Raw genomic sequence first — 25,348 nt, 5'->3', positions numbered from 1 at the left:
GTCCGTCGCCGCTCGGGGCTTCCTGGGCCCGCCCTCGGGGTCCTCGCCGACGGGCGCGGTGGCCTTGAAGTACTTTGCTTAATCCCGAGGCTGTGGGGGCAGGGATGGAAAATTACCTGGAGAAAATGGTGGCGACCGTTGTTTTTTTTAAGCGCGTAGATCATTCCAGATGCTCGGGTCTGGCCACGCTCCAGAGCGAGAGCAACCAATTCCTGACATTGATTTCAAATCCATCTCATCTCTGTCTGGAGTGTTCGGGGCCTGACTCCCTCGAGGTGGACAAAAGCTGCAGGCCTGCCCCGGAAGCCCACCCTCGCCTCCGTGCAGTCTCGCACGTGAGCTCGCCGCCGAGCAAGGGGAGCGCCCGGGGCGCGAGAAGGAACTTGGCGAAGTTTGCGCCGCCCTGGAGTTTACCTGGCGGTGTCGGCCGGCCTCCGACCTCACCCCAGCCCACCTGGAACCTGCGGAGACGGGGCCCTCCCACGTGCGCGGGGTCCTGCCGAACACACAGGCCCACCCCCTCCTCTGTGGGCTTTAATTGCCTGCTTTGCACATTTTCCGAATCAGCCAGACTTCCAGGCTTCGGCTCTGATGCGGTGACAAAGGCATCGACCTCTGTGCCCAGGAAGGAACCCACCGGCCTTCCCTCTTCAAGACGGAGGTGAAGGCCGCCACACCCCCGCGCCCCAGGTCGGTCTGCACCCCTGTGCTCGGGTTAGGCCCGCTCTGGGAGAGCACGCGTGGGGAAATTCTATTTCAGGAACAGACTAATGTAACCCCACTGCACCGTGCCCAGTGGTTGTCCAACAGAAATACCACGCGAGCCACAGAGGTCGTTAAAAAATTAAGAATTATTTATTACCATTATTTCTCAATTTTGACCAGAAAGAGAGAAAAAAAAAGAGAGCAAGCCACCACGTCCAGGACTCTAACCACTATAGGCCATGTGGGAGTCCAACGCCCTTGACCACCATGCCACCTGCCGGCCCGGTAATTAAAAATTCTGTAGTAGCCACATTTTAGAAAGGAAAAAGAAACTGGTGAAATCGTTTTAATTTTATTTTATTTAACACAATAGATCTAGGACAGTATGGCGTGAATAAAATTATTTTTTAATTATTTTAACTTTATCCATTTTACTTATTTTAATTTGACCAGAGAGGGACAGAGAGAGAAGAGTGGGGGGAGAGTGAGAAAGAAGCCGCCAGGTCCGGGACTCCAACCGTGGTCGGCCATGTGGGAGTCCAGCGCCCTTAACCACCATGCCACCTGCCTGCCCCCAGTGAATAAAACTAATAAAATACTTTATATTCTTTTTACCTACCAAGTCTTCAAAATGCAGCATGTATTTTATACTTGCAGCGTAATTTTTTTTTGTAACTTGCCAGAGGGTGCGTGCACACACCAGGCAGGGAAAACGTACCCCGTAATGGGGCGTGGTCATGCCCCAATCCCTTCACTTCTGCACCCTGTCAGGATGTGGGGCAAGCGTGCTCACGGTGGGCATGTTTTTCAAGCCACCGGGACCAGGATTCAAACTATGTGGCTGGCCATGTGGGATCTATTCCCTTAACCACCAGGAAGCCCAGCACATTTAGATTTGGACCAGCCACATTTCGAGCGCTCAGCCTTAAGAGCCAGTAATTACTGTACTGTACAAACACTGGATTTTTTGACAGTGTCCTTTGAAGCAAAGAAGTTACTTTTGGTTCTTTTGTTATCACGTCTAGTCCGAGGCCAGGAAGCCACTCGGCTAGGTTTACCTTCAAGTTTGACGGTGTGTGTCCATGTCGGTGCGTGGTTTGTATGGTGTGCGTGGGTCCAAGCTCATCCTCTGCCGCATCAGCTGCCCCACTTGTCGAAAAGGCTGTTGCTTCCCCCACTGCATTTACACCCTCGTCTAGTACCGGCTGATGACGAATGGGAGGGTTAGGGCTCTTATCCTGCTCGGTGGGCCCATGCGCTCATCCCTACGCCGGTACCAGACTGCTTTGGATTCTGCAGTTTCGTAGTAAGTTTTGAAATCAAAGTGTGACTCTCCCAACCTCCTTTTGCAAAATCGTTTGGCTATTCTGTGTTCCCTGTGTTTATTTCCATATGACTTTTAGCACTAGCTTGTCCATTTGGGGGGAAAAAATAAAGAGGTGTGAGTTTCAAACAGCCAGGTCTGGAACGCAAACCATGGTCAGCCATGTATAAGTCCAACACCTCAATCTCACAGAATTTTGATAGGGTTTGATTAAATATGTTATTAGAGAATGTTGCTATCTTAATTGCAATTTTTTTAAAGAATTGTTTTTATTAGTTGAACTTTATTCATTCATTTTAGTTTGACTAGAGAGGAACAGAGTAAGTGAGAGAAAGTGAGAAAGCAAGCTGACAGGTCTGGGACTCGAACCTCAGTTGGCCAAGGGGGAGTCCAGCACACTTAACCACCATGCCATTTGCTAGCCCCCTTAATCACAATTTTTTTAAGAATTTTTTTTTAACTTTATTTGACCAGAGAGAGAGTGAGAAAGCAAGCCACCAGGTCCAGGACTTGAATTGCAGTCACCCACATGGGAGTCCAGCGCCCCTAACCACCACACCACCTGTCAGTTCCACTTAATTGCAACGTTAAGTCTTCCAATCCAGGAACACAGGATGTCTTTCTACTCACAGTTTTTAGGTCTTATTTCTTTAACAGTGTAGCAGTTTTCAGTGTACAAGTCCTATACTTCTTCGGTTAGACATACTCCTAAATATTTCTTTTCAAAAAAAAATTATTGTTAATATTATTTTAATTTGCTTTAAGGCATGCATGCTCATTAGAGACAAAGGGAGAGGGAAAGTGAGAAAGCAAGTTGTCAGGTCTGGGACTTGAACTGGAGTTGGCCGTGTGGGAGTCTAGCACTTAAACACGCCACCTGCTGGTCCCTATTTTTCTTTAATGTTATAATAAATGGATTTTTTTTTTTAATTGCCAGGCTTGTTTGCTTTCCAGAGACAGTGAGGAAAAAGCAGCCCCCAGTGGGGACACGGTGATGCTGCAAACCCTGCTCTCCATTTCTCTGCCCTGCAGGAACTCTGGGTACACCTGCTGGCGTTTCTGCTCACCGGAGCTGGTTTTCATAACCTAGTCGTTCATGTAGGATCCAGCTGCCTTAACCACGAGGCCACAGGACCAGCCCAAGATCAATTAATTTGGGGCTTGTTTTGTACCTGCAACTTTCCTGAACCAGTGCTGATTATCTTGTGTGTATGTGTACACCCTGTAGGATTTCCATACACAAATCATGTCACCTGCAAACAGAGATAGTTTACTTTTTTCCTTTCCAAACAGGGCATCTTTTCTTTCTTGCCTATTTGCCCTGACTAGAACTTCCAGTAAATGCTAAATAGACATGAGGGCCAACAGGTGGCATGGTGGTTGTCACTGGACCCCACACGGCCAACTCTGTGGTTTGAGCCCTGGACCTGGCCATTTGAAAGTCATGCTGGGGTGGTTAAGGTGGGGCAAAGGAAGCGGGCAGCAGGTAACATGGCGGTTAAGGTACTGGACTTCCACATGGCTGACCGTGGTTTGAGTTCCGGACTTGGCAGTTTGAAACTCACACTGAGCATGTGTGCATGCATGCCCAAAATCCTGAGAGGAGAATGGAGAAGGGACTGCAGTGAGGTCATACCTCCAGGGAATGATTTCTTGCCATCTCTGTTTCTCTGGTGAGTGCTGCGTGCATCCCATAGCAAAAAAATCTTAAAAAGAAAAAGAATCGTATCAGGTGTGTCTGCATGCATGCCCCAAATCCCAGGAGAACGGAGGACTGTGGCGTGGCCCTCCTGCCTTGGGGTACTTTCTCTCTCTCTTCGTTCTCGCTTCAGCAAGCCAAGTGTACATGCCCTAGAGCAAACTAAAACAATTTTATTTTGGAGAGGTTTTCGCTATAGGGCGCGTGCACTCGCCAGACAGACAGAGACATAGAGACAGAAAGCGAGAAATCACCCCCCCAGGGGGGATGGTCATGCCGCAATTCTCCTCTCAGGATCTTGGGCACGCACGCACACGCACCTGGCGTGAGTTCTAAGCCACCGGATCCGGGATGCGAACCACGGTCGACTGTGGGAATCCAGCAACATAGCCATTACGCTAACTGCTGGTTCCCCAAACTGAAACAATTTTTTAAATTTATTTATTTAATTTTACTTATTCATTCATTTTTAATTTGACTAAAGAGATAGAGACAGAGAGAGACAGAAGGTGAGAGAGCAAGCCACCAACCAGGTCCAGGACTCGAACAGTGGTCAGCCATGTGGGAGCACCCAGCGCCTTAACCACCATGCCACCTGCTGGTCCCTAAAATAACAATGTTTAAAGTCTGGACACCTAAGAAACTAGGGAAGCATACCAGACGACCCATGTTTGACAGCCTGATAAGCTGCCAGGGAAGCAAAGTTGCCAACTCCAATGAGTTAACATCCTTGAGCCCTAAGGCCAGACATTATAATGGGTGGCATCTCGTCTCCAATTGATTTTCCACTTTTGCTGTGAAGTTGCTCCCGTTTTCAGACCAGGAACTGGCGAACTTTGTATGTAAAAGATCAGGTGGCAACTATCACAGGCAGTAGGCCACAGCCCACAAGCCACAGCTCCGCCAGCATAGCTTGAAGCCGCCAGAGACAACTGTTGAAAGGGTCAGGCCTAGCGGCTCTGCAGTAGTGCAAGCGCCTGCAAGGCTGGCCCCGACCGAGGCAGCAGCTCTGGGTTCATGTCCTGAGGATGCTGAGCACGCGCGGGCGATCCTGGCCTGGCTGAGGCTGGGGGTGGAGCAGAACACTCTGCTGGAGATGCTCTCTCTTGTTCATGAAGAAGCACAAGAGGGCCAGCCAGTGGTGGTGTGAAGGGGGCTGGATCCCACATGGCCGACTGCGCAGTTTAAGTCCGAGACCCAGCAGCTTGACAAACATGCCAGGTGCGTGTGTGGGCATATCCAAAATCCAGAAAACAGGGAGATACGTGGAAAGGATTTGGCATGACCAAATCTCATGGGAGTGCTCTCTCTCTCTCTCTCTCCCTCTGTCAAGTGAGAGTGTACACAGCCTCTGGTAAATTTCTTTATAAAAGAACAAGCATGATTGTGTTCCAATAAAACTTTATGGGCACTAAAAATTCAATTTCATGTAATTTTCACATTGCAAGATAATTTTTCCCCCAACCATTTAAAAATGTTAAAACCAAGACCAGCAGATGGCGTAATGGTTATGTTGCTGGACTCACACGCAGTTAACTGCAGTTCGAGTCCCAGAACTGGTGGCTTAAACCTAATGCAAGGCGAATGTGCGTGCGTGCCCAAGATCCCGAGAGGAGAATGGAGAAGGGATTGTGGCGTGGCCGTCCCTGCTGGGGGGCCTTTTTCCATTTCTGTCTGTCACCCGTGAGCACACGTGCCTTGTGGGAATCGTTCTCGACTTTGCAAGGCCTTTCAGAAACTGACGGCAATGGGTAGTGGTCTAAGGCACTGGACTTCCATGTGGCCGACTGTGACCATCCTGTGCACAATGGCTTGAAAACTGCCCTGAATCAGAGGACAATGAAGGGAGTGCAGCATTGGCCACCCCCCCAGGAGGGGATTTCTCACTTCCACTCTGTCTCCCCGGAGAGCACACACATCCTATGGCAAAAACCAACCAGCCAACTGGTGGTGGACTGGATTTGACTTCTGTAGCAGTTTCCCCATGCATACTTTATACCGTAAGATTTATGCTTCATTCTTAAGTCTATTTCTTCTAAGAGTGAGAATGACAGAGGGATGGCAAGGTCCCGACGCTGTGCTCACCTGCAGCCGTGGCCAGCCTGGATCGTGGGCACAGCAGTGCTCACCACACTCAAGGGGGTCCCAGACACAAGCCCAGAGCCCTCCGTGTGGGTCAGATTCCCGCGTTACCGCTACCCACCGGGCTAGTTTGTTTCACGACCTGTTCCCTGCGGCGGGAAGACAAGGTGGCCATGCAAACATCGAGCAGGTGCTGTCTTATCAATGCCTCTGAATGATACACACCCAAAATAGAAACTGGGACGGAGAGCTGAACAGATCGCAATCATTTTTTTCGCCCGTGACAGAGGCAGCACCCCTGACAGGGTCTTGTTGCCATGATCCACCTCATCTTTTAAAAAATACACACACACACACACACACATATGTACGTATATATATATTCATTCTTATTCAACTTGACCAGAGAGAGAAGCCATCTGGTCCAGAACTTGAACCGTGGCCCACCATGTGCCAGTTCAGAGCCTTAACCACTGTAGCCCCTGCTGGCCTCACCTTCAGCAGGGGCTCATAAGCATTCTCAGGGAAGTCTCTGGATACGAACCAGGAATCTTCCCCCATGGGTCAGCCTCCGTGTTTTGCTACTGTGCCACCGTCCTGTCTCCCAGAACTCCCAGTATTAACACGGGAATTGAGGACTCAGCTCATTTCCCATCCAGGACTCATGATGGGAGGGGCTTCTTCTAGTTCCAGCCAGCTGGCATCGAGGCAAATCCCTAACTATGACAACAGGTCTGTGCTGTTGCATTTTCTGCAGTTAATATTGGGTTGTCGGAAAAATCAGATGCATTCTTGCATTAAAAAACATAGGAAAATTGGGAACCAGCAGTTAGCATAATGGCTATGTTGCTGGACTCCCACGTAGTCGACCGTGGTTCGCGTCCCGGACCCAGTGGCTTAAAACTCACGCCGGGTGCATGTGCGTGCGCACACAAGATTCCAAGAGGAGAATGGAGAAGGGATTGCGGCTGGCCATCCCCCCTGGGGGGTGATTTCTCACTTTCTGTCTCTATGTCTCTGTCTGTCTGGTGAGCGAGCGCGCCCTATAGCAAAAACCTCTCCAAAACAAAACAAAACAAAACAAAAACAAACAACAACAAAAAAAGAATTGTGCAAGCTGAACCAATTGGTATGTCTGGGATGTTAACTACTATTTCTTCCATTTCTTGTTTATTTTAATTTTTTTAATAATTATTTTATTTAACTTTATTTATTTATTTAAATTTGACCAGGACCAGCAATGGTGTAATGGTTATGTCGCTGGACTCCCATATGGCTGACCGCAGTTTAAGTCCCGGGCCTAGGGACAGAGGCAGCACCCCTGACAGGGTCTTGTTGCCATGATCCACCTCATCTTTTAAAAAATACACACACACACACACACACATATGTACGTATATATATATTCATTCTTATTCAACTTGACCAGAGAGAGAAGCCATCTGGTCCAGAACTTGAACCGTGGCCCACCATGTGCCAGTTCAGAGCCTTAACCACTGTAGCCCCTGCTGGCCTCACCTTCAGCAGGGGCTCATAAGCATTCTCAGGGAAGTCTCTGGATACGAACCAGGAATCTTCCCCCATGGGTCAGCCTCCGTGTTTTGCTACTGTGCCACCGTCCTGTCTCCCAGAACTCCCAGTATTAACACGGGAATTGAGGACTCAGCTCATTTCCCATCCAGGACTCATGATGGGAGGGGCTTCTTCTAGTTCCAGCCAGCTGGCATCGAGGCAAATCCCTAACTATGACAACAGGTCTGTGCTGTTGCATTTTCTGCAGTTAATATTGGGTTGTCGGAAAAATCAGATGCATTCTTGCATTAAAAAACATAGGAAAATTGGGAACCAGCAGTTAGCATAATGGCTATGTTGCTGGACTCCCACGTAGTCGACCGTGGTTCGCGTCCCGGACCCAGTGGCTTAAAACTCACGCCGGGTGCATGTGCGTGCGCACACAAGATTCCAAGAGGAGAATGGAGAAGGGATTGCGGCTGGCCATCCCCCCTGGGGGGTGATTTCTCACTTTCTGTCTCTATGTCTCTGTCTGTCTGGTGAGCGAGCGCGCCCTATAGCGAGAAAAACATCTCCAAAAAAAAAAAAAAAAAAAGGAAAATGCATCGTGAATTTCCTGACGACCCGTTCCCCTCGCTTGGATGTCTGCAGCGATTAAGGATTCATACAGCAATCTTTGGGGAAACCAGTCTTACCTGGAACCAGAGGGCGGGCAGACAACAGAATCAAAGCGTTTTTCGTGACACCCCAAGCTGTGCCCTCTCAAGTTCTCTAAGGATACCGAGGAACCCGCAGTAAGTGACTGATGGCCCGGACCTGGCCCAGGGCAGGGCGGTAGGAGGCAGGCGTCTGTCCTCACCTGCCCGATGATGTCCTTACGCCCATTCAAAGGAGCAAGCAACCCCTCCAAACACCCACAGAGCTGCAGACTCGTTTAGCACCCACCTGGCTTCCACACCTTGGCTGGACACTGTGGAAAGTCGGAATGAAACGGACTTGGAAGCAGCAGCGTGGCACTCGCCTCCCCTAACCCAGAAAGGCACTTGGTACTCGGAGTGGGCAGTGTTCAGGACGAAGCCAACTCGCCGAGAACTGGACTAAAAATAAGCATTCCGCACATCCCTTTTAGCCCCTTCTTGTTCTCCACCAAGGCCTCCGCAGATGGCTCCTTTATATCACGCTCTCAAATGACTAGCTGATACATATTCATACGTATGGAAATTGTACTGTGCGCTCTGCGAAGCCCCAGCAGTTGGCACGTCTTTTCTCTCAGGCGTGGTGCCCTTTGTTCCTAGGCCTTGTCCTCCGTAAAGCACGCACGAGTGTGTGCATGTGTGCCCAATGTGCGCACACCAGCCGCACGCCAGCCGTTGCCCTCTGGGACCAGTGTGTCCAGGACAGGCATTCTCCAGCAGGAGGATTCTGCTCGCCGGCGGACACCTGGCCTGTCTGGGAGACGCTTGGGCAGAGGTGCACACTACCGCACTCATGCCTTTCCTGAGGCTTGCTCTCTTCCTGCCCATGACCTCCAGGGAGCTGATCCGCTCGCTCGTGCTTACTTTCTACACCACTGGTAGGGATCACCCAGGAGGAAGCGCTACTGCAGACAGCATGTGGCCCAAGGCTAGACACACTGTAGTTTAGACTTCTTACTTATTAAACATTTACTCCGCAAGTCAGTCTTAAATCAAGGAGCCAATGCCACAAGAACTAGAAGCTCAAGACTTCTGAAGTTTACGTGTGAAGGGAAGGATGAAGCCTTGAGAAGTGAGCGTGGAATGGGCCCAGTCCCAGGGAGCTCTCTGCACTGTGATCACAGTTGGTCGTCTGTTCCCCTTCTCATAAGCAGAACTCGAGCTCTGAACCGGTGGATGGTACAGGTGCAACAAACCACTCTCGGTGCCAAGAACAAATCTTAACCAGGGAGCCCAGCAACCTCAAGTCACCCAGCATTCATGGCTGCCCGTCTGGTGTCCTCTTTCAGGAAAGACACTCTGACTGGGGTCTTGGGCCCAGTGTACATTAAGTGACAGGCCCCTGCCTGGTCGGCAGTGCTAACTGAGCTGGCTAAGAGCTGTGTGGCTGTTGAATCCAGTTCTGCTCCAGAGTGCTGGGCTCCACCTTGTGCACAGGGTAAGACTCAGAGAAGATCTGTTTGAAATTAACATCCAGCAGCTCATGTGGGAAGCAGCCCCACAGGTCAGCACGGTGGCAGTTCAACACCAATGGGTGCCTGGAGCTTGCACAAAGGAATCACAGAGACGAAGGCATATTTATTTTGTTTAATTTATTTAAGAATCTTACAAAAACAAAAACAAAAAAACAAACACAACAGAAAAGTAAATACAGAATTTGTTACGCATCATGGTTGATCATTTTCACTTGCAAGAGTAAACCTTGCTCCATGCAGCCAACGCGTCCTACTGCATAACCAGCTTTCCGGTCACAGATCAGAATGGCTGTGACAATCAGCTCTGGACACGGGGACGTGTCCCACCAAGGACATGAAGCAGTGCAGAATCGTCAGCACAGTGGGCACCTTCTACACTGACCGACGCTCCAAAGAGAGCAGCGATATAAAAAGGGAGATTTTAAAAAAAGAGAACGAAATTAAAGGGAACCAAGAGTTTACATCCACCTTTGTTTCAAATTGTCTTTGGAATCCATCAGATGTCTTAAGATGCACCATGTCGGTTAGTAGAGGAGGAAGAGTTATGCCTACATATAAAAGTATCCTGTGCTCAGAGGTAGAACCCGGCAGAGTTTATTGCAGATACAGTGTATCTCTTCCCACCTCTAATGCTTGATGGCAGATACAAGTGGTTATTGAAAAATAATATCAGTAGTTTGCAAATTCAGTATAAACCATGAACAGGATGATTTTTCTCTGACAGCAGTGAGACTGCAATGTGCTACGTAGAAAAAAGCTCTCTCTGCCCCATAAAGTGGGAGTCAGAAAGAGGGCTCAAGCTTCTTTATCCTCTTCAGTGCCACAAATACTGTCATAGCAAGAAAGACCTCCATGTCTGATGGCCAGAAATGTCTGCACACACGAGTGGGCCTCAGGGCAGGGTCCTGTGCCAGAGGGGTTGGCTGTGGGAGAGCCAGGCAAGTTCTCACCTCCGGACTGACCCTCTGGTCAGGGTAGACCTGAACTGCAAGTGTCAGAAAGAAACTGACTCTCCCTGGCTGCACCCCTTGCTCAAGTCTGCACGCCAGGGCAGTCTCGGCTGAGCTGCGGCCTGCCTGGTGTTGCTGCAGCTGCGACAGTGCTGCTGTGACCACACAGCTCCAGCGTGCCTCAGGCACCAAGGAGAAAACTGGGCCAGGGCGTGGACAGGGGGTTCCAAAGGTCATCTGTAACAGCCCCAACTGGCCACACATGTGGTTCCCAAACTTATCCAAATGCAGACAACTTGCCCATGTTCAACCAGTCTACCAAATTACGTGGTGATGAGTGAAACTTGTACCTGAATGACAGGCCCAAGAACTGCTCACAGCAATTGTTGCTGGAAGTTACACAGCAACATTTTCTTAAAATTATAAAATCTGTGAACAAGACCGCCATGTCTGCCTCCCGGGTGATAATCACCAGCAGCATTTTCGTGGACTAATTACCCTGGCCTTTCACACCACCAACACTAACTATTCCAAATGCTTCCATTCAGCTCACTGCCTGGGTTTCTGGGTGGTCTAGCTAAGGCCAACCCATCAACAAGAAGGCAGAGGGCAGTTCGGCCAGCCCTCTGACTACGACCTGCCTGTCCCACCTCCCAGGGCAATCAACCTGCGGGCCCCACAGCAGTAGTGCGCTCTACCGGAGGAACACAGATCCTTAGTGCACACCGAGGTCACCTGTCAGTACTGGGCCAGGCCATCTCTCGCCTGCTGGCACTGCCCTTAATGAGTTATAGCAGAAGCAGATTACCAGTGTTCATCGCAGAGTACGTTTCTGCTTAATGTTTGTAGATTCAAAGTACAGGCCCAACTTCATGAATGAACATGAGAAATGGCAGCAGCAGCATCTGCTACAGTTTCAGATCTGCAAGTGTCTGGTCAGATGGAAAGCCAGAGACAAGGGACTTGGGGCAGGCCTGCAAACTGCAAGGGCAGGAGCCAGGCGGTGTTACTGAAGAGCTAAGTTTGACACTAAGTGCACTGAAGAAGCTAGAGTAGCTTAAAGGAAGGCTTGGGGGAGCAATTTTTTTTTTTTTAAATGTGCAAACATCAGGCTCACTATAGCTTCCAAAGAACATAAACGAGCATAACCAGTCATAGGATGACAGAGTCAGAAACAGCACTCAAGTGCATGCCCCCATACAATGCATTGCACACAGTAAGAATTGTCACTAAAATGCAAAACACAGTCAGGTATGTTGAAAAACATTAACAGAAAACAGACGGAAATTCTATAGCAAAAATGCAAAATTGAATTCACAAATATAGAAACAAATTAAACTAAGAAGTTTTCCATACATTGCGAAATTAAAAAAAAAAAAAAAAGTAAAAAGATGCCCCATATGGGAAGTCAAGAAAAGAATAAATAGAACTGAAGGGAAAAGGCTAAAGGGAAAAGTGGGTGGGATCCCAATTTACAAGAAATATTTACATTTAGAATTCAAAAGCACTCAGCCTTTCTATATATACACATCTATGTACATATATATAAGTACAGCACAAAATCAGAGGGCACAGGGTTTGGGTTTCACCTCAAGTACACACACACACAAAAAAAACAGCGAGCTTGAGTTGCAGGTATCTAGATGTGTCTCTTTCACTGAGAAAATACGCCGTTTTATTAGACAACTGGCATCGAATGAGTTTTTTTGCAAACAGTTTTGAGCTCAGCTTGGCCACGACATGGAATGTTTGCTGCGTTTCGGCAGTGAACAGCGCACGTGCACCGTGCAGTGTATTTACCGGGAGACACGGACACAGAGGGGTAGTTCACAAAAGCCCATCAGCACGGTGGTTCTCTGCCCTGGGAGGCTGGACCTGGACATGCACGTGCTAACTGGATCCCAGCCTAACAGCAATGCTCATGTAGCACCATTCTCAGAAACTGCAGACGATCACCCAGGTTCGTTTTTATGAGATACTTGGACAGGGCCCTTCTACAGTGAGATGCAGCACTTGTTCATCTAGCAGCTTTTGCCTCCTGCTAACAGAAAGTGGAGGGGAGAGAAGAAAAGGCTCTCCCAGCACAACTGTGATGCTGCCCTGGGACCCTTTCTCCTCTCGCCTGTTAGACGTTCTCATTGCATCACATGAAGACCAGAAAATGGGTGCCCCGAAGACTTAAGTCAGAAAGCTGTGCCTCTGAAAGATCATATTCCCCTGGACCTTGGTGATCTAGAGCTTGTACCTCTACGTATGAAGTCAACTAAAACTGAAAGGTTTATTGTTGCAACTCAGAAAGATTCCCCAAGTGCTAATTACTGAGTTAGAATAAATATATATATACATATATATTTATATATACACACATACACACACTACTACATTGCTTTGGATGCAGTTCTTGCTAATTTATACACACGTAAAGAGAACATACTGAAGAGTGCATCTGCAATTTAGCAGCAAAACTGCTTAACATATCTACTTTTGGATCAAGTTGAGTTTAAAGAAACAGATGAATACTTTTATGAATTCGTATCATTGACGGCATCTCTGGATAATCCTGCTAAACTGCAGATAGAGACCTTATGGTATGGAGGTTGCTAAACTAGGGGAACGCGAACCCCCCCCCCAGAAGTAACATCTGAGCAGCTCTGGACTCGGGAAGTGGTTTTCAGTACGAGCGGCACTGTAAACTCTGAAAACACTAACAGGATCTCCAATCAAATCTTTGTGCTCAGAGCCATATTGCTAAAAAGGGAGAAAGGCATTGTGGAGGCCAAATGGACTCACCTGGGATTAGACAAGGCCCCGGGGTTCCTGCAGTAAAAAGGACCTATTTCACAGAAGGTAGCTGTTGTGAAGACTCGATTTTTGACAGAGGAGGACCTTGAATGTTGGGCTCCCCACGGTGACCGACCTGAACTTGCTGACTTTTGGAAGGGCACAGTGCAAAGGTCGGATGTCCACCTCCTGAGGGGTGGGCGCCAGCCTCGGTGCCAACTCGCTCCACAGCGGGCACGGGCATACAGCACCCCAGCTCCCACCCACCCCCGCAGGTTGCCATGACGAGGTCTGTCTTGAGAGGGCTTTTAGAGGCCTTATTTCTGGATCTTATTTTAAAAAAAAAAAAAAATGCTGTTCTACAAAGACCAGAACTCACGGAGGCCACCTGTGTCAAGATGGCTATTCCAAGAGCAAGCATCATACTATGGACCAGGGGGTAGAGGCTGCCAACTCGCTGCGTGCTCCAGAATCCTCACACCGATGCTGCTCTGAAAACACCATAAAGCCAAAACCTGCTCAAGATACCTCACACACAGGAAGGAGAGCTGGGCCAGCAGCTGTGACAGAGCACGGCCCCAAGCCCGCCACCTGTCTGACTAGAGGGTCTGCTAGCCCCCACCCACCTCAGGCTATGGCCTCCACCTTAGCATGCTGGTAGGAGCTGACTGCACCACAGGCTTGGAGCCAGAAGCACTAATGGGTGGGGACGACTGCTGCAGGGGTGGGGAGGCAATCTGCCAAGTGGGCCTAGTGACCCTACTGAGGGACACCAGTTGATATTCATGTGGGTCACTGCCTGAGATACACGGACTGGACTGAGGATCAAGATTGCATCCACTGGGCGAACAGTGCCCAAGAACAGAAATCACTCTCAATTTCGTTCTTTCGGGCACCAAGAATAGATAAACGCAAAGAAAGCTTAGGGCAAACGTGACATAACCGCATAACCGAAGTCAGACTTAAAGAAGCACAAGAGGATGAAAGCCCAAGCTTTCTATCAGGCTTTGCTCACTTCACATACACCTTACCCAATTCTGTTCAAAAACTTTCAAGAAGTTACAAGGGAAGCAATTCAACTTGAGAAACATTCAAAAGTACTACCATGTCACCCCTTCCGAAACAGCATCGCAGACTCTAGGGGTAGGTTTCAAGCCGAAGTATAAGGCTACCTGGAATGCTGAGGCAACATGCAGGCTGCGCAGTCCCCGTCACAGACTACTGCTGAAGTCACCGGTGAGGGCCTAGACAAGAGTCCACTTCTTGTTAGTATAGTAACTTTTTATTTGATATCTACAAGATTTTGGTATCTTGCAGCTTTTGACCAGGTTTATACAATCTCAATTTTTCAATAGTGCAACTTGTGCAAGCAAAAAAAAAGAAAAGAAAAAAAGGAAACAGACCAATTGTCCCCTCACTTGTTTTTATAAACATCTATTATAGGCAAAACAAGACTTCCCCGTGTTATAGATAAGCGTCTATTCACATTTGTACATGAGCGCAATTAACAGCTGGAGATCAGCTCTATAACTCTTACAGCACATTAAACAGTATTCAAGTCACTGGGCGACAACGAGAGCACAACAGACGTCCAGCAGGAGCCTCGAGGGTTTCCTCGCTGTCTCGGTTACAACGCAAGGACGGTTTCCTTTCCAGAAGCAACAAGGCAAACTAAACTATGATAATGAAGTGGGGGGTAAAAAAAAAAGATGGTTTGCAAGATTGGAAGCCAATATGTACTTCTTTCTAAACCTGTCTTTAAGTTAAGGAAAACGCGACTTTAAGAAAGGGAGGCTTATAGCCATTTCTGCAGCACACATTAGGAATACTATTAATACATTAAAATTAAAGAGTTTTCTCACAAGTAAATGTACTCATTACCTGGACAAGAAACCTGGGACGGGGGCAGGTGGGGCAGGGCTTCGCAGGGTCAGAAGCAATACCCAGGTATAAACACGGTACAAAGGCAATAACCAATGCTGTACATCTACAAACGACTCTCTCCATTACTTAACTTCTACGTTACTCTTGTTCACGCATGCTTTCAAAGACATGCACGGTCGGAACAAAAACCGGAAAAGAACCCGAATGCATGATATGCAACCTTTCATTTCATGCTTTAATAAGCCTATTGTTTAAGTTGGAAAAAGAAACCAACATATATTTTCTATTTACAGACTCAAAACGCATGCGTCCAGGGAGAGCTCCCCAGCGACGGCATGGGTGCACTGCGTTAACCCTGAGCACTGGGGGACATAAAGCAAAGCCAGTTTGGGGAGTTCCAAGCATTTCAGACCAATTGCAGTTCGTAGCCTTTAACAAACTCACAGACACACACACACAGGCGCACACGCCCTCTGCTACCCAAAGCAGAAGCGTACAGGAGGACCAGGGCTAAAGCAAAAGGAAAGACCGTCCCACCGTCGGCACTGCGCACCTGCACTGCTGCCATTTCAGGCTGTCCTCACTCCCCAAAAAGTAACTAGAGAGCACAACTGAAAAAAACATAGAATTCTTTGGAAACTGTCCCTGATTTTTATGCAAATGATATGCTTCCACAGCACTTCAGACACGTCCGTGCCGAGACCTGTCTGTCCTTTACGCATTGCTCAAGTTGGTGATGCTCTGCGGGTGGTGCTGCTGCCATAGCTGTTTCTGCTGCACCGCGAGCTGTTGAGACTGGTCTGAGGTTGACAGGAGATTCACAAGAGGAGACACACAATTTGCTGGAATGATCAAACCTGTAATTAGTGACAAGAATATATAAAGTTACCCGCCAGAAAACACACTGTATTTTACAGCTTCGCAGTGGATTCCTAATGAAGCCTAACAAGAAGTGTACAAACACAAACATCAAATTAAACAAGTACCTAATAACGGAAAGGGCCCACTGAGACAAACCTTGATGCGTGACAGCACGTCCCACAGACACCCACGCATCTACATGGGTCCAGGTGATGCCCTTCCTGCTGGGGGACAGAGGCTGCATAAGGGCTTCTCCCGGCAGCTCGGCAGTCTCACAAGTTAACGCAAACACTATCTGCTCTGCCGTGCGATGGTGCACCAAGAAGACTACACAACAGGAGCTACGAAGGCAAAGACTTGCCAAAGCAGGTCACCACTCAGTGGACACAGAAGAGACGCTGGCAAGCTGGAAAGCAGATGCCCTGGTTAAGGGAACGGATTCCTGAGACTTTTCCAGATAGGCTGCAAATCCAGACTTTCGAATGTTGACAACCTTCAAATGAAACTTGTAACAATGAAGTTACTTGAGAGTCTAAGAGAAAAAGTTCAGGCTGACTTTGGCCCACAGGCTGCCAGCTAAGCCTGCCACACAGAGGAAGGCTGCTGAGCTGGGAACAGAGACAAGCAAGCAGGTGGAGAGCAGTGAGAGCTAGGTCCTGAATGGCAGGGGGCCGAGCAAGGGTGGCATAGCCAGTCTGATCTGTTGCTGCCCAAGGACCCCGAGCCATACACCATACTCAGAGGCTTTTGAGTCCCCTACCACCAAGCTGGTTCAGTGGAGGACTATGGGCAAGTAGCCGGGCTGTGCTCACCCGAGGAGCCCCTTGGAGAGTTACTGGAAAGAAGGGCAGGGAGCGACAGCGGCTGCCAGCAGCATTGAGATGACTGCGGTCTAACTCCTGCCAGAATGAGCACTGGCTGCTCAAAGGCTTCACTTCTGTATTTCTAAGTCCATTTAAAATTTTTTTTATTTCTTCCATGAGAGCGAGAGAGAGAGAGACAGGACCCCCAACAGGGTCTTCACGCCACAACCCGCTACAAACCTCAGTTAGCCTAGATCACAGGCAGGCACATGCACACCGGGTATGCCTGGGAAGACCTCGGAGGCAAACCCAGGACCTTCCCCACGTGGCTCTGGGACCCCAGAGCTTCGCCTAACACTGGGCTACCACCGCAAGCGTTGAGTCTTCACTTTGGTTCAACCTCTTAAGAACCTTGCTCGGTCTACACCTACTACTAAAATAGAGGCCAGGTGTATCTGACATCTAAGACATCAGAAGCCAAAAAAGCCAAAAATGCTAACAACAGGATCTGATTTTTACTACAACACAAACCAAAAAGAATTTAGACTCACCTACAATCCGCTGTCCATCTTCGGTTCTCAGCCGAACTATCTGCATTTTCACATTTGTGCCACTGACAGAGGCTAGAACACCCTCGACTTTTGTCCACACACTCAGCACTGAACCACACAGTACATAATACGTGCGGCAACGAAGACCTATTTCACAAACGAATCCCAAGCTTGCTTTTTTGCAATTGCCACGCCTGGAAAAGATAGAAAGAAAATATATACTCACAGGAATCCATAAAGGTTTGGCATGGTTTATCCAAACTTCAGATGGAAAACATTCTAGCATTATTTGCCTTCGCTGGGCCTTAGATTCTCATCCTTTTGACTTCCTGGATTACCCTTTCTAATTTAAGGTATCCCTACTGATTTTTCAAGTTACAATTGTTTCAGGACCCTGTCTCACTGTAAAAGGAATGATTTACTATTTTTGATGGCCATTAAAGCATTTCAGTCTTTCTCATATACACAGTTTTATTTAATTATTTATTTAATTTTATTCATTTATTCATTTTCATTTGACCAGAGAGAGACCCAGAGAGAGAGAGAAAGAGAGAAGGAAAGTGAGAAAGCAAGCCACCAGGTCTGGGACTCAAATCGTGATTAGCCACGTGAAAGTGTCCAACACCTTAACCACCACGCCACCTGCTGGTCCCACATATACACTTACTTTCCTGTAATAATACTGATTCTACCAGTTATTTCTAGTACATATGCATGGCAGTATATTTTTTAAAGAATTATTTAATCTTGGGACCAGCAGTTAGCGTAATGGCTATGTCACTGGACTCCCACGTAGTCGACCGCGGTTCGTGTCCTGGACCCGGTGGCTTAAAACTCACGCCGGGCACGTGTGTGTGCGTGCCCAAGATCCTAAGAGGAGACTGGAGGAGAAAGGATTGCGGCGTGGCCATCCCCCCTCGGGGGTGATTTCTCGATTTCTATCTGTCTGTCTCTGTGGCAAGTGCACGTGCCCTATAACAAAAAAACTCTCTCAAAACAAACAAACAAACAAAAAACACAACCAAACAAAAAAACCTACAGACATTGGGACCAGCAAGCAGTATGGTGGCTAAGGTGCTGGACTCTTACATGGCCAACGAGGGCTTAACAACCACACCAGGCGCAGGTGTATTTCTGCCCAAAATCCAAAGAGGAGAATGGAAAAGAAGGAATTACAGCATGGTCATGCCCCCAGGGGTGGTTTCTCACTTTCCTTTTCTTATCTCTCTCCAATAAACACATGCACCCTAAGACAGAAATCTTTAACAAAACAAAACAAAACTATAGATGCTTCATTCTAAATCAGACTAGAAGGAAAGGCCTGAGCAATGGGTGGGTGTGGGTGTGTGTGTGTGTGTGTGTGTGAGAAGAATGAGAGATGGGAAAAAAGGGACAGACACATGCACAAACTACATGTAAATTTAAGATGAACTCAGAGAGAGGGAGGCATTATCAATATTTAGTTTTTTTTCCATAATTCATTAATAAAAAGCATCTTTCGTTCAGTATTAATTCAAGATGAACTTAGTACGCAGTGTTAAATGTACACATTTAGGGCATTTCTCTTGCTGTAACTCAAAAGCAAGTATTTTAGATTTTGTAGATCAGTCTTAAAAATGTTACCTTAGGGGCCAGCAGGTGGCGTGGTAGTTAAGGATGCTGGACTCCCAGATGGCCGACTACAGGTCAAGTCCTGGACTTGGTGGCTTGCTTTCTCACTTTCCCCACCTCTCTCTCCCTCACTCTGTCACTCTCTAGTCAAATTAAGAAAATAAATAAATACATGAATAGAGTTAAATAATTCTTTAAAACAAAAAGTTACCTTAAAGTTTTTCTTAAATTAACTTCTAATAGTACTAATTTGTTCTCTAAAATAAAAAGAACTGTTCAGATTAAAGCAAATTTATCTACCTGCATGAGTTTTAGTTAAAAAAAAAAAAGAAATAAAAAAGAGTGTAGGCTAGAATTCACTCACATCCTACTCGCTCTCACACAGTGGACTGACAGTACGGAAACGAACTACAATGGGTGAGAGCACACTGACGAGGAAGGTCACAGCCACACAGGGCTTCCAGGCTCTGCACAAGGTCCTCGCACAAACGTGCGGTGGGGCAGCCAGAGAACACACAGGGCCAGTCCCAGGCTCATCACAGAGCTTGCTCAGGGCATGCAGCTACTTTAGGCACCTCCTTGGTTTTCTGGAAGCTCCCTGGATTTGGAATATGAGGCAAAGCGTTTTAAAAGAAAGGAGGGGAACCAGCAGGTGGCGTGGTGGCTAAGGCAGTGGACACTCCCACATGGCTGACCACACTTCGAGCCCGGGGCCTTGTGGTGTGGTTTCTCACTCCCCCGCCTGTCTCTCTATGGTCAAATTAAAAAATAAATGAATAAATAAAATTAAAATAAATATTTAAAGGGGGAGCAAAGAAAGAGAAAGAGCAAGTTATAACACCAAGGGAGACAGACAGCAGCTGGCTGAAAATCACCAAACATCACAGAAGGGTAGAATACCTAAGCGGTGCCTGACCCGCCAAATCAAGTCTCAGTAAATTATTTCCCCCTTTTTTAAAGTATCATTTATTTATTTCATCAGAGCAGAGCAAAGGAGCAGAGAAAGAGGCACAGACACTGCCACGGAGACCCTATGGTGCCTCAGTCCTGTCCCTGGCACGTCCAGGTCTACGCAAGATCCCAACCTTGTGGGAATACGGCTCCAGCACCACCCTGGGAATACCACCGGGAATGGGCTTTAAATAAATCCTGATGAAACGAGCCATGACCAACAGTAAAATTTACTGTTAAGAACATACTTTTTTTTTTTTTTGAGAGGTTTTTGCTATAGAGCGCATGCGCTCACCAGAGAGAGAGAGAGACAGACAGACAGAAAGCAAGAAATCACCCCCTGGGGGGAAGGTCATGCCACAATCCCTTCTCCTCCATTCTCCTCTCGGGATCTTGGGCATGCACGCACACGCGCCCGGCGTGAGTTTTAAGCCACCGGGTCCGGGAAACGAACCGCGGTCGACTATGTGGGAGTCCAGCGACATAGCCATTACACTAACTGCTGGTCCCATTAAGAACATACTTATAAGAACATACTTCGTCAAGAATGACAACACGCTGACATTGTCATTGCACCTGGGGAAACACGGTGAGAAACATGAAAATACTAACCAATAAGCATGAGTACAAGTATCTGCAGATGAGTTGTACTGCTCTAACCAGTGCACCAGTGCATCGTCTGAAACTACCTGCAAAAAGACAGAAACTCCATTAAAACTGTTTTGCTCTAAGTCATCTGGTTGCCCGGCCTAGTCTCTTACCTCTAAAGGCTGCCAACGAACATCATCTCTACACAGAAAACCTAGCCTTTGCACCTAGCTAAACGTGAATGCCATTTGGAAATCTCCGTCATGACGGTTCTTCCCATGTAATGACTTTTTCAAGTAGCAGTAACTGTTTTCAAGTGAGAATAGTTAAGAACAATAACACAAGGTAATACTACCAATAAAGTAATAACAACAATGTTGCAAAAACCAGTAGTTTATGTCTATTAGACATTACTATAAAGTGCAAACATGCTAGTATATTTGGAATTAAACCAAGAGCCAGCAGGAAGGAATTTCAGCCTCGCGCATTTTTCCTTTATCGAAACATTTTAATTTTTATGGCTGGCACTGGAAGCCTCCTAGCCTCCTTTACTGACAACATAACCCGTTTCAATAATCACGTTACAAGTTCCCTACTGGTTGATAACATTAACTGGGATAGCAACGAAACAAAACTTAATCATTTAAAACAGTAATCAAATGAGAAAACAGGACAAAATAAAGTCCTATACAGAATAGCTATCCTACACATAATTTCAATAATATTATGAAAAAACAAGTATTTAAATATATAATAGCATAATTAATGTATAAATGAGAAAATACCTTTTTATATTTCTTTTTTAAGTCAGCATAAATTTCTAGTTTGAGCTGTTTCCCAGTATTTGGTCGATAAACTAGGAAAAGTTTCTTTTTAGGGTTTACTTCTTTAACTAAGATGGCAGTTTTCTTGTTGTTCCTTATCTGTTCAAAAAATAAAGTGAGAAAAAAAGAGGTTTGAAATTGTACATTTTGAGACATTTCTTTATCATCACTGATGAAACGAGCCATGACCAACAGTAAAATTTACTGTTAAGAACATACTTTTTTTTTTTTTTGAGAGGTTTTTGCTATAGAGCGCATGCGCTCACCAGAGAGAGAGAGAGACAGACAGACAGAAAGCAAGAAATCACCCCCTGGGGGGAAGGTCATGCCACAATCCCTTCTCCTCCATTCTCCTCTCGGGATCTTGGGCATGCACGCACACGCGCCCGGCGTGAGTTTTAAGCCACCGGGTCCGGGAAACGAACCGCGGTCGACTATGTGGGAGTCCAGCGACATAGCCATTACACTAACTGCTGGTCCCATTAAGAACATACTTATAAGAACATACTTCGTCAAGAATGACAACACGCTGACATTGTCATTGCACCTGGGGAAACACGGTGAGAAACATGAAAATACTAACCAATAAGCATGAGTACAAGTATCTGCAGATGAGTTGTACTGCTCTAACCAGTGCACCAGTGCATCGTCTGAAACTACCTGCAAAAAGACAGAAACTCCATTAAAACTGTTTTGCTCTAAGTCATCTGGTTGCCCGGCCTAGTCTCTTACCTCTAAAGGCTGCCAACGAACATCATCTCTACACAGAAAACCTAGCCTTTGCACCTAGCTAAACGTGAATGCCATTTGGAAATCTCCGTCATGACGGTTCTTCCCATGTAATGACTTTTTCAAGTAGCAGTAACTGTTTTCAAGTGAGAATAGTTAAGAACAATAACACAAGGTAATACTACCAATAAAGTAATAACAACAATGTTGCAAAAACCAGTAGTTTATGTCTATTAGACATTACTATAAAGTGCAAACATGCTAGTATATTTGGAATTAAACCAAGAGCCAGCAGGAAGGAATTTCAGCCTCGCGCATTTTTCCTTTATCGAAACATTTTAATTTTTATGGCTGGCACTGGAAGCCTCCTAGCCTCCTTTACTGACAACATAACCCGTTTCAATAATCACGTTACAAGTTCCCTACTGGTTGATAACATTAACTGGGATAGCAACGAAACAAAACTTAATCATTTAAAACAGTAATCAAATGAGAAAACAGGACAAAATAAAGTCCTATACAGAATAGCTATCCTACACATAATTTCAATAATATTATGAAAAAACAAGTATTTAAATATATAATAGCATAATTAATGTATAAATGAGAAAATACCTTTTTATATTTCTTTTTTAAGTCAGCATAAATTTCTAGTTTGAGCTGTTTCCCAGTATTTGGTCGATAAACTAGGAAAAGTTTCTTTTTAGGGTTTACTTCTTTAACTAAGATGGCAGTTTTCTTGTTGTTCCTTATCTGTTCAAAAAATAAAGTGAGAAAAAAAGAGGTTTGAAATTGTACATTTTGAGACATTTCTTTATCATCAAATCAGTAAATGGAATAATCGGAGAGACTGCAACACAAAAACAACTGAATGGACATGTAACTCTAGCTGCACTGCAAAGATAGCCACTGAACCTTGATTACAGTCAAAGACAGACTGAGGAACAACGCCTTTTTTAGAAAACAGTTTGGGGGCCAGCAAGTGGTGTGGTGATTAAGGCCGCTGGACTCTCATGTGGCTGACCGTGGTTTAAGTCCTGGACCTGGTGGTTTGCTTTCTCACTCTCCATCTCTCTCTCTCTCTCCCCCCCCTCACTCTGTTTCTCTCTGGTCAAATTAACATAAATAAATAAAGTTAAATGAAATAGTTCTTCTTTTTCAAATCTTATTTAACTATTTATTTGTGTTAACTTGACCAGAGAGGGACAGAGTGAGGAAATGAGGGGGAAAAGGTAAGAAAGCAAGCAGCCAGCTCTGGGGCTTGAGTCACTGTCGGCCACGTGGGAGTCCAGCGCCCTAAACCACCACGTCACCTGCCAGTCCCCGATGAAATAATTCTTAAAAAGAAAAAGGGGAGGGACCTTTTGGAATAAGCCTTAAGACAATTGTCCGAGATAGGCAATTTTGCCTTTTCTGTTCTTTGTACCAAAAATCGCAGTTGAGCAGCCTCAGAGAAACAAGAACAAGGAAGTTTATAATAAAACATTCAGTGCAAAATATTCAATGGGCATTAGGCTCTTCACACGAAAATGTTTTCCTCTATTCTGTGTATTTTAAACTTTTCGTGGTGAGATTTTTGGGGAAAACATCACTCTCCCTTAATTTCCAGTGCTACGCGACCCCTCAGCCATGAGCATCCCCGCGCACTTGTCAGTGGAGTGCTGTGGGGAGAAGGGGAGACCACCACACGAGCACTCGTCCTGTGAGCAACAAAGCTACGCCAGCCGAAGCCAAAACGTGAAACAGACGAGGTAAAAACATGTATGTGGAAGAAAAGGAAGGGAAGTATTAGGGAGTTGCTAGAACTCAGGTAATTTTATCCTTTTACAGTTGAATATATGAAACAATTTCTTGGGAGAGATTTTTTGCTATAGGGCATGTGCGCTCACCAGAAAGACAGAGAGACAGAAAAGAAGAAATCATCCCCCGGGGGGAAGGCCACACCACAATCTCTTCTCTTCCATTCTCCTCTTGGGATCTTGGGCATGCACGCAAATGCACCGGCATGAGTTTACGCCACCGGGTCCGAGACTTGAAGCATGGTTGACTACATGGGAGTCCAGTGACATAGCCATTACACTAACTGCTGGTCCCGGAATTCTAAGAGAAAAGGAGTTTCTAAAAAAAATTCTACTTAGGGGCCAACAGCTGGAGTAGTGCTTAAGGTGTGAGACTCCCATGTGGCCAGACCCAATGGTAGGGTGTGTGTGCAGGCATGCACAAACTCACAGGAGGAGAAGGGACTACAAGAGAGCCACCCGTGTGGGGATGATTTTTTCACTTTCCCTCTCATTTTTCCTCTGCCTCTCTCCAGCAAGCACCCTATGACAAAAAACAAAACTGAATTAAAGCAAAGGAAAAAACAAGATCGAAAAGTTAAGTTCTTCTTAAATGAGGGGTGAACAGCTTCTCAGTAACCATCTCCACAGCGACAGTGAGTAAAAAAGTAAAGTATCGAAATGAAAGAATTTCCTCAGCTTGTCTACAGAAAAAAAAAAAAAAAAAATCAGTTTGCTGAACTATAAATTTGGTATTAATTTTTTTTTCTTTTTTTTGGGAGAGCTTTTTTTTGCTATAGGGCACATGCGCTCGCCAGAGAGACATAGAGACAGAAAGCAAGAAATCACCCCCCAGGGGGGATGGTCACGCCGCAATCCCTTCTCCTCCATTCCCCTCTCGGGATCTTGGGCACGCACGCACACGCACCCGGCGTGAGTTTTTAAGCCACCGGGTCCGGGACGCGAATCGCGGTCGACTACGTGGGAGTCCAGCGACATAGCCATTCCACTAACTGCTGGTTCCCAATTTGGTATTAATTCTACAATAATAAAAGACTTAGTATTTTAGTTTTCATGGATATTAACAATCGTTTGTCATTACGTGGTGAAATATTTTGAGATAAAAGTTTTATTTTACTTTTTGTATAAGTTGATGTAAAATACTCAAAGTTAAGAGAACAGTATTTAAGGCATATAACAACAAGATCCCTCTTGACAGGGTCTTGTGACTTCACGATAAAATAAATCAGCACAGTACAGTGGAAACAAGTGATTCTCGGGGCCTGCAGTGGTGTGGTGCTTAAGGGCACCATGTGGCCAACCACAGTTTGAGTCCCAGACCTGGGAGCTTGTCCTCTCTCTCCCTCTCTGGTCAAAATAAATAAATGGATAGTTTAAGAAAAAAATTGTTGGGAACCGGCAGTTAGCGTAATGGCTATGTCGCTGGACTCCCACGTAGTCGACTGCGGTTCGCGTCCCGGACCCGGTGGCTTAAAACTCACGCCGGGCGCGTGTGCGTGCGTGCCCAAGATCCCGAGAGGAGAA

General features: G+C 46.4%; 2 protein-coding genes across 7 annotated transcripts in view; both read right to left on the bottom strand.

Moving 5' to 3' along the window:
• CDK2AP1 (cyclin dependent kinase 2 associated protein 1) overlaps positions 1 to 373 on the bottom strand; it is a 9,547-nt gene extending 9,174 nt beyond the window's left edge. The window contains exon 1 of the mRNA XM_006149242.3: positions 117 to 373. The gene's annotated coding sequence lies outside the window, so the exon portion shown is untranslated. The remainder of the gene's footprint in view (positions 1 to 116) is intronic.
• Positions 374 to 13,715: 13,342 nt separating this feature from the next.
• The window catches only part of SBNO1 (strawberry notch homolog 1), an 84,511-nt gene continuing 72,878 nt past the window's right edge, over positions 13,716 to 25,348 (bottom strand). For all 6 annotated transcript variants that reach the window (XM_027772175.1, XM_014588076.2, XM_027772172.1 and 3 more), the window contains 4 exons: positions 22,641 to 22,778; positions 21,880 to 21,956; positions 17,323 to 17,516; positions 13,716 to 15,964 (listed from right to left, as the gene is read on the bottom strand). In XM_027772175.1, the coding sequence (XP_027627976.1) occupies positions 15,822 to 15,964; positions 17,323 to 17,516; positions 21,880 to 21,956; positions 22,641 to 22,778 (552 nt within the window). In that variant the 3' untranslated portion in view covers positions 13,716 to 15,821. The remainder of the gene's footprint in view (positions 15,965 to 17,322; positions 17,517 to 21,879; positions 21,957 to 22,640; positions 22,779 to 25,348) is intronic.

The sequence above is a fragment of the Tupaia chinensis genome, unplaced genomic scaffold (assembly GCF_000334495.1).
Source record: "Tupaia chinensis unplaced genomic scaffold, TupChi_1.0 Scaffold000258_1, whole genome shotgun sequence".
NCBI classification, from domain to species: Eukaryota; Metazoa; Chordata; class Mammalia; order Scandentia; family Tupaiidae; genus Tupaia; species Tupaia belangeri.
The sequence above is the reverse complement of the archived record's forward strand: the minus strand, read 5'-3'. Positions and strand labels throughout refer to the sequence as shown.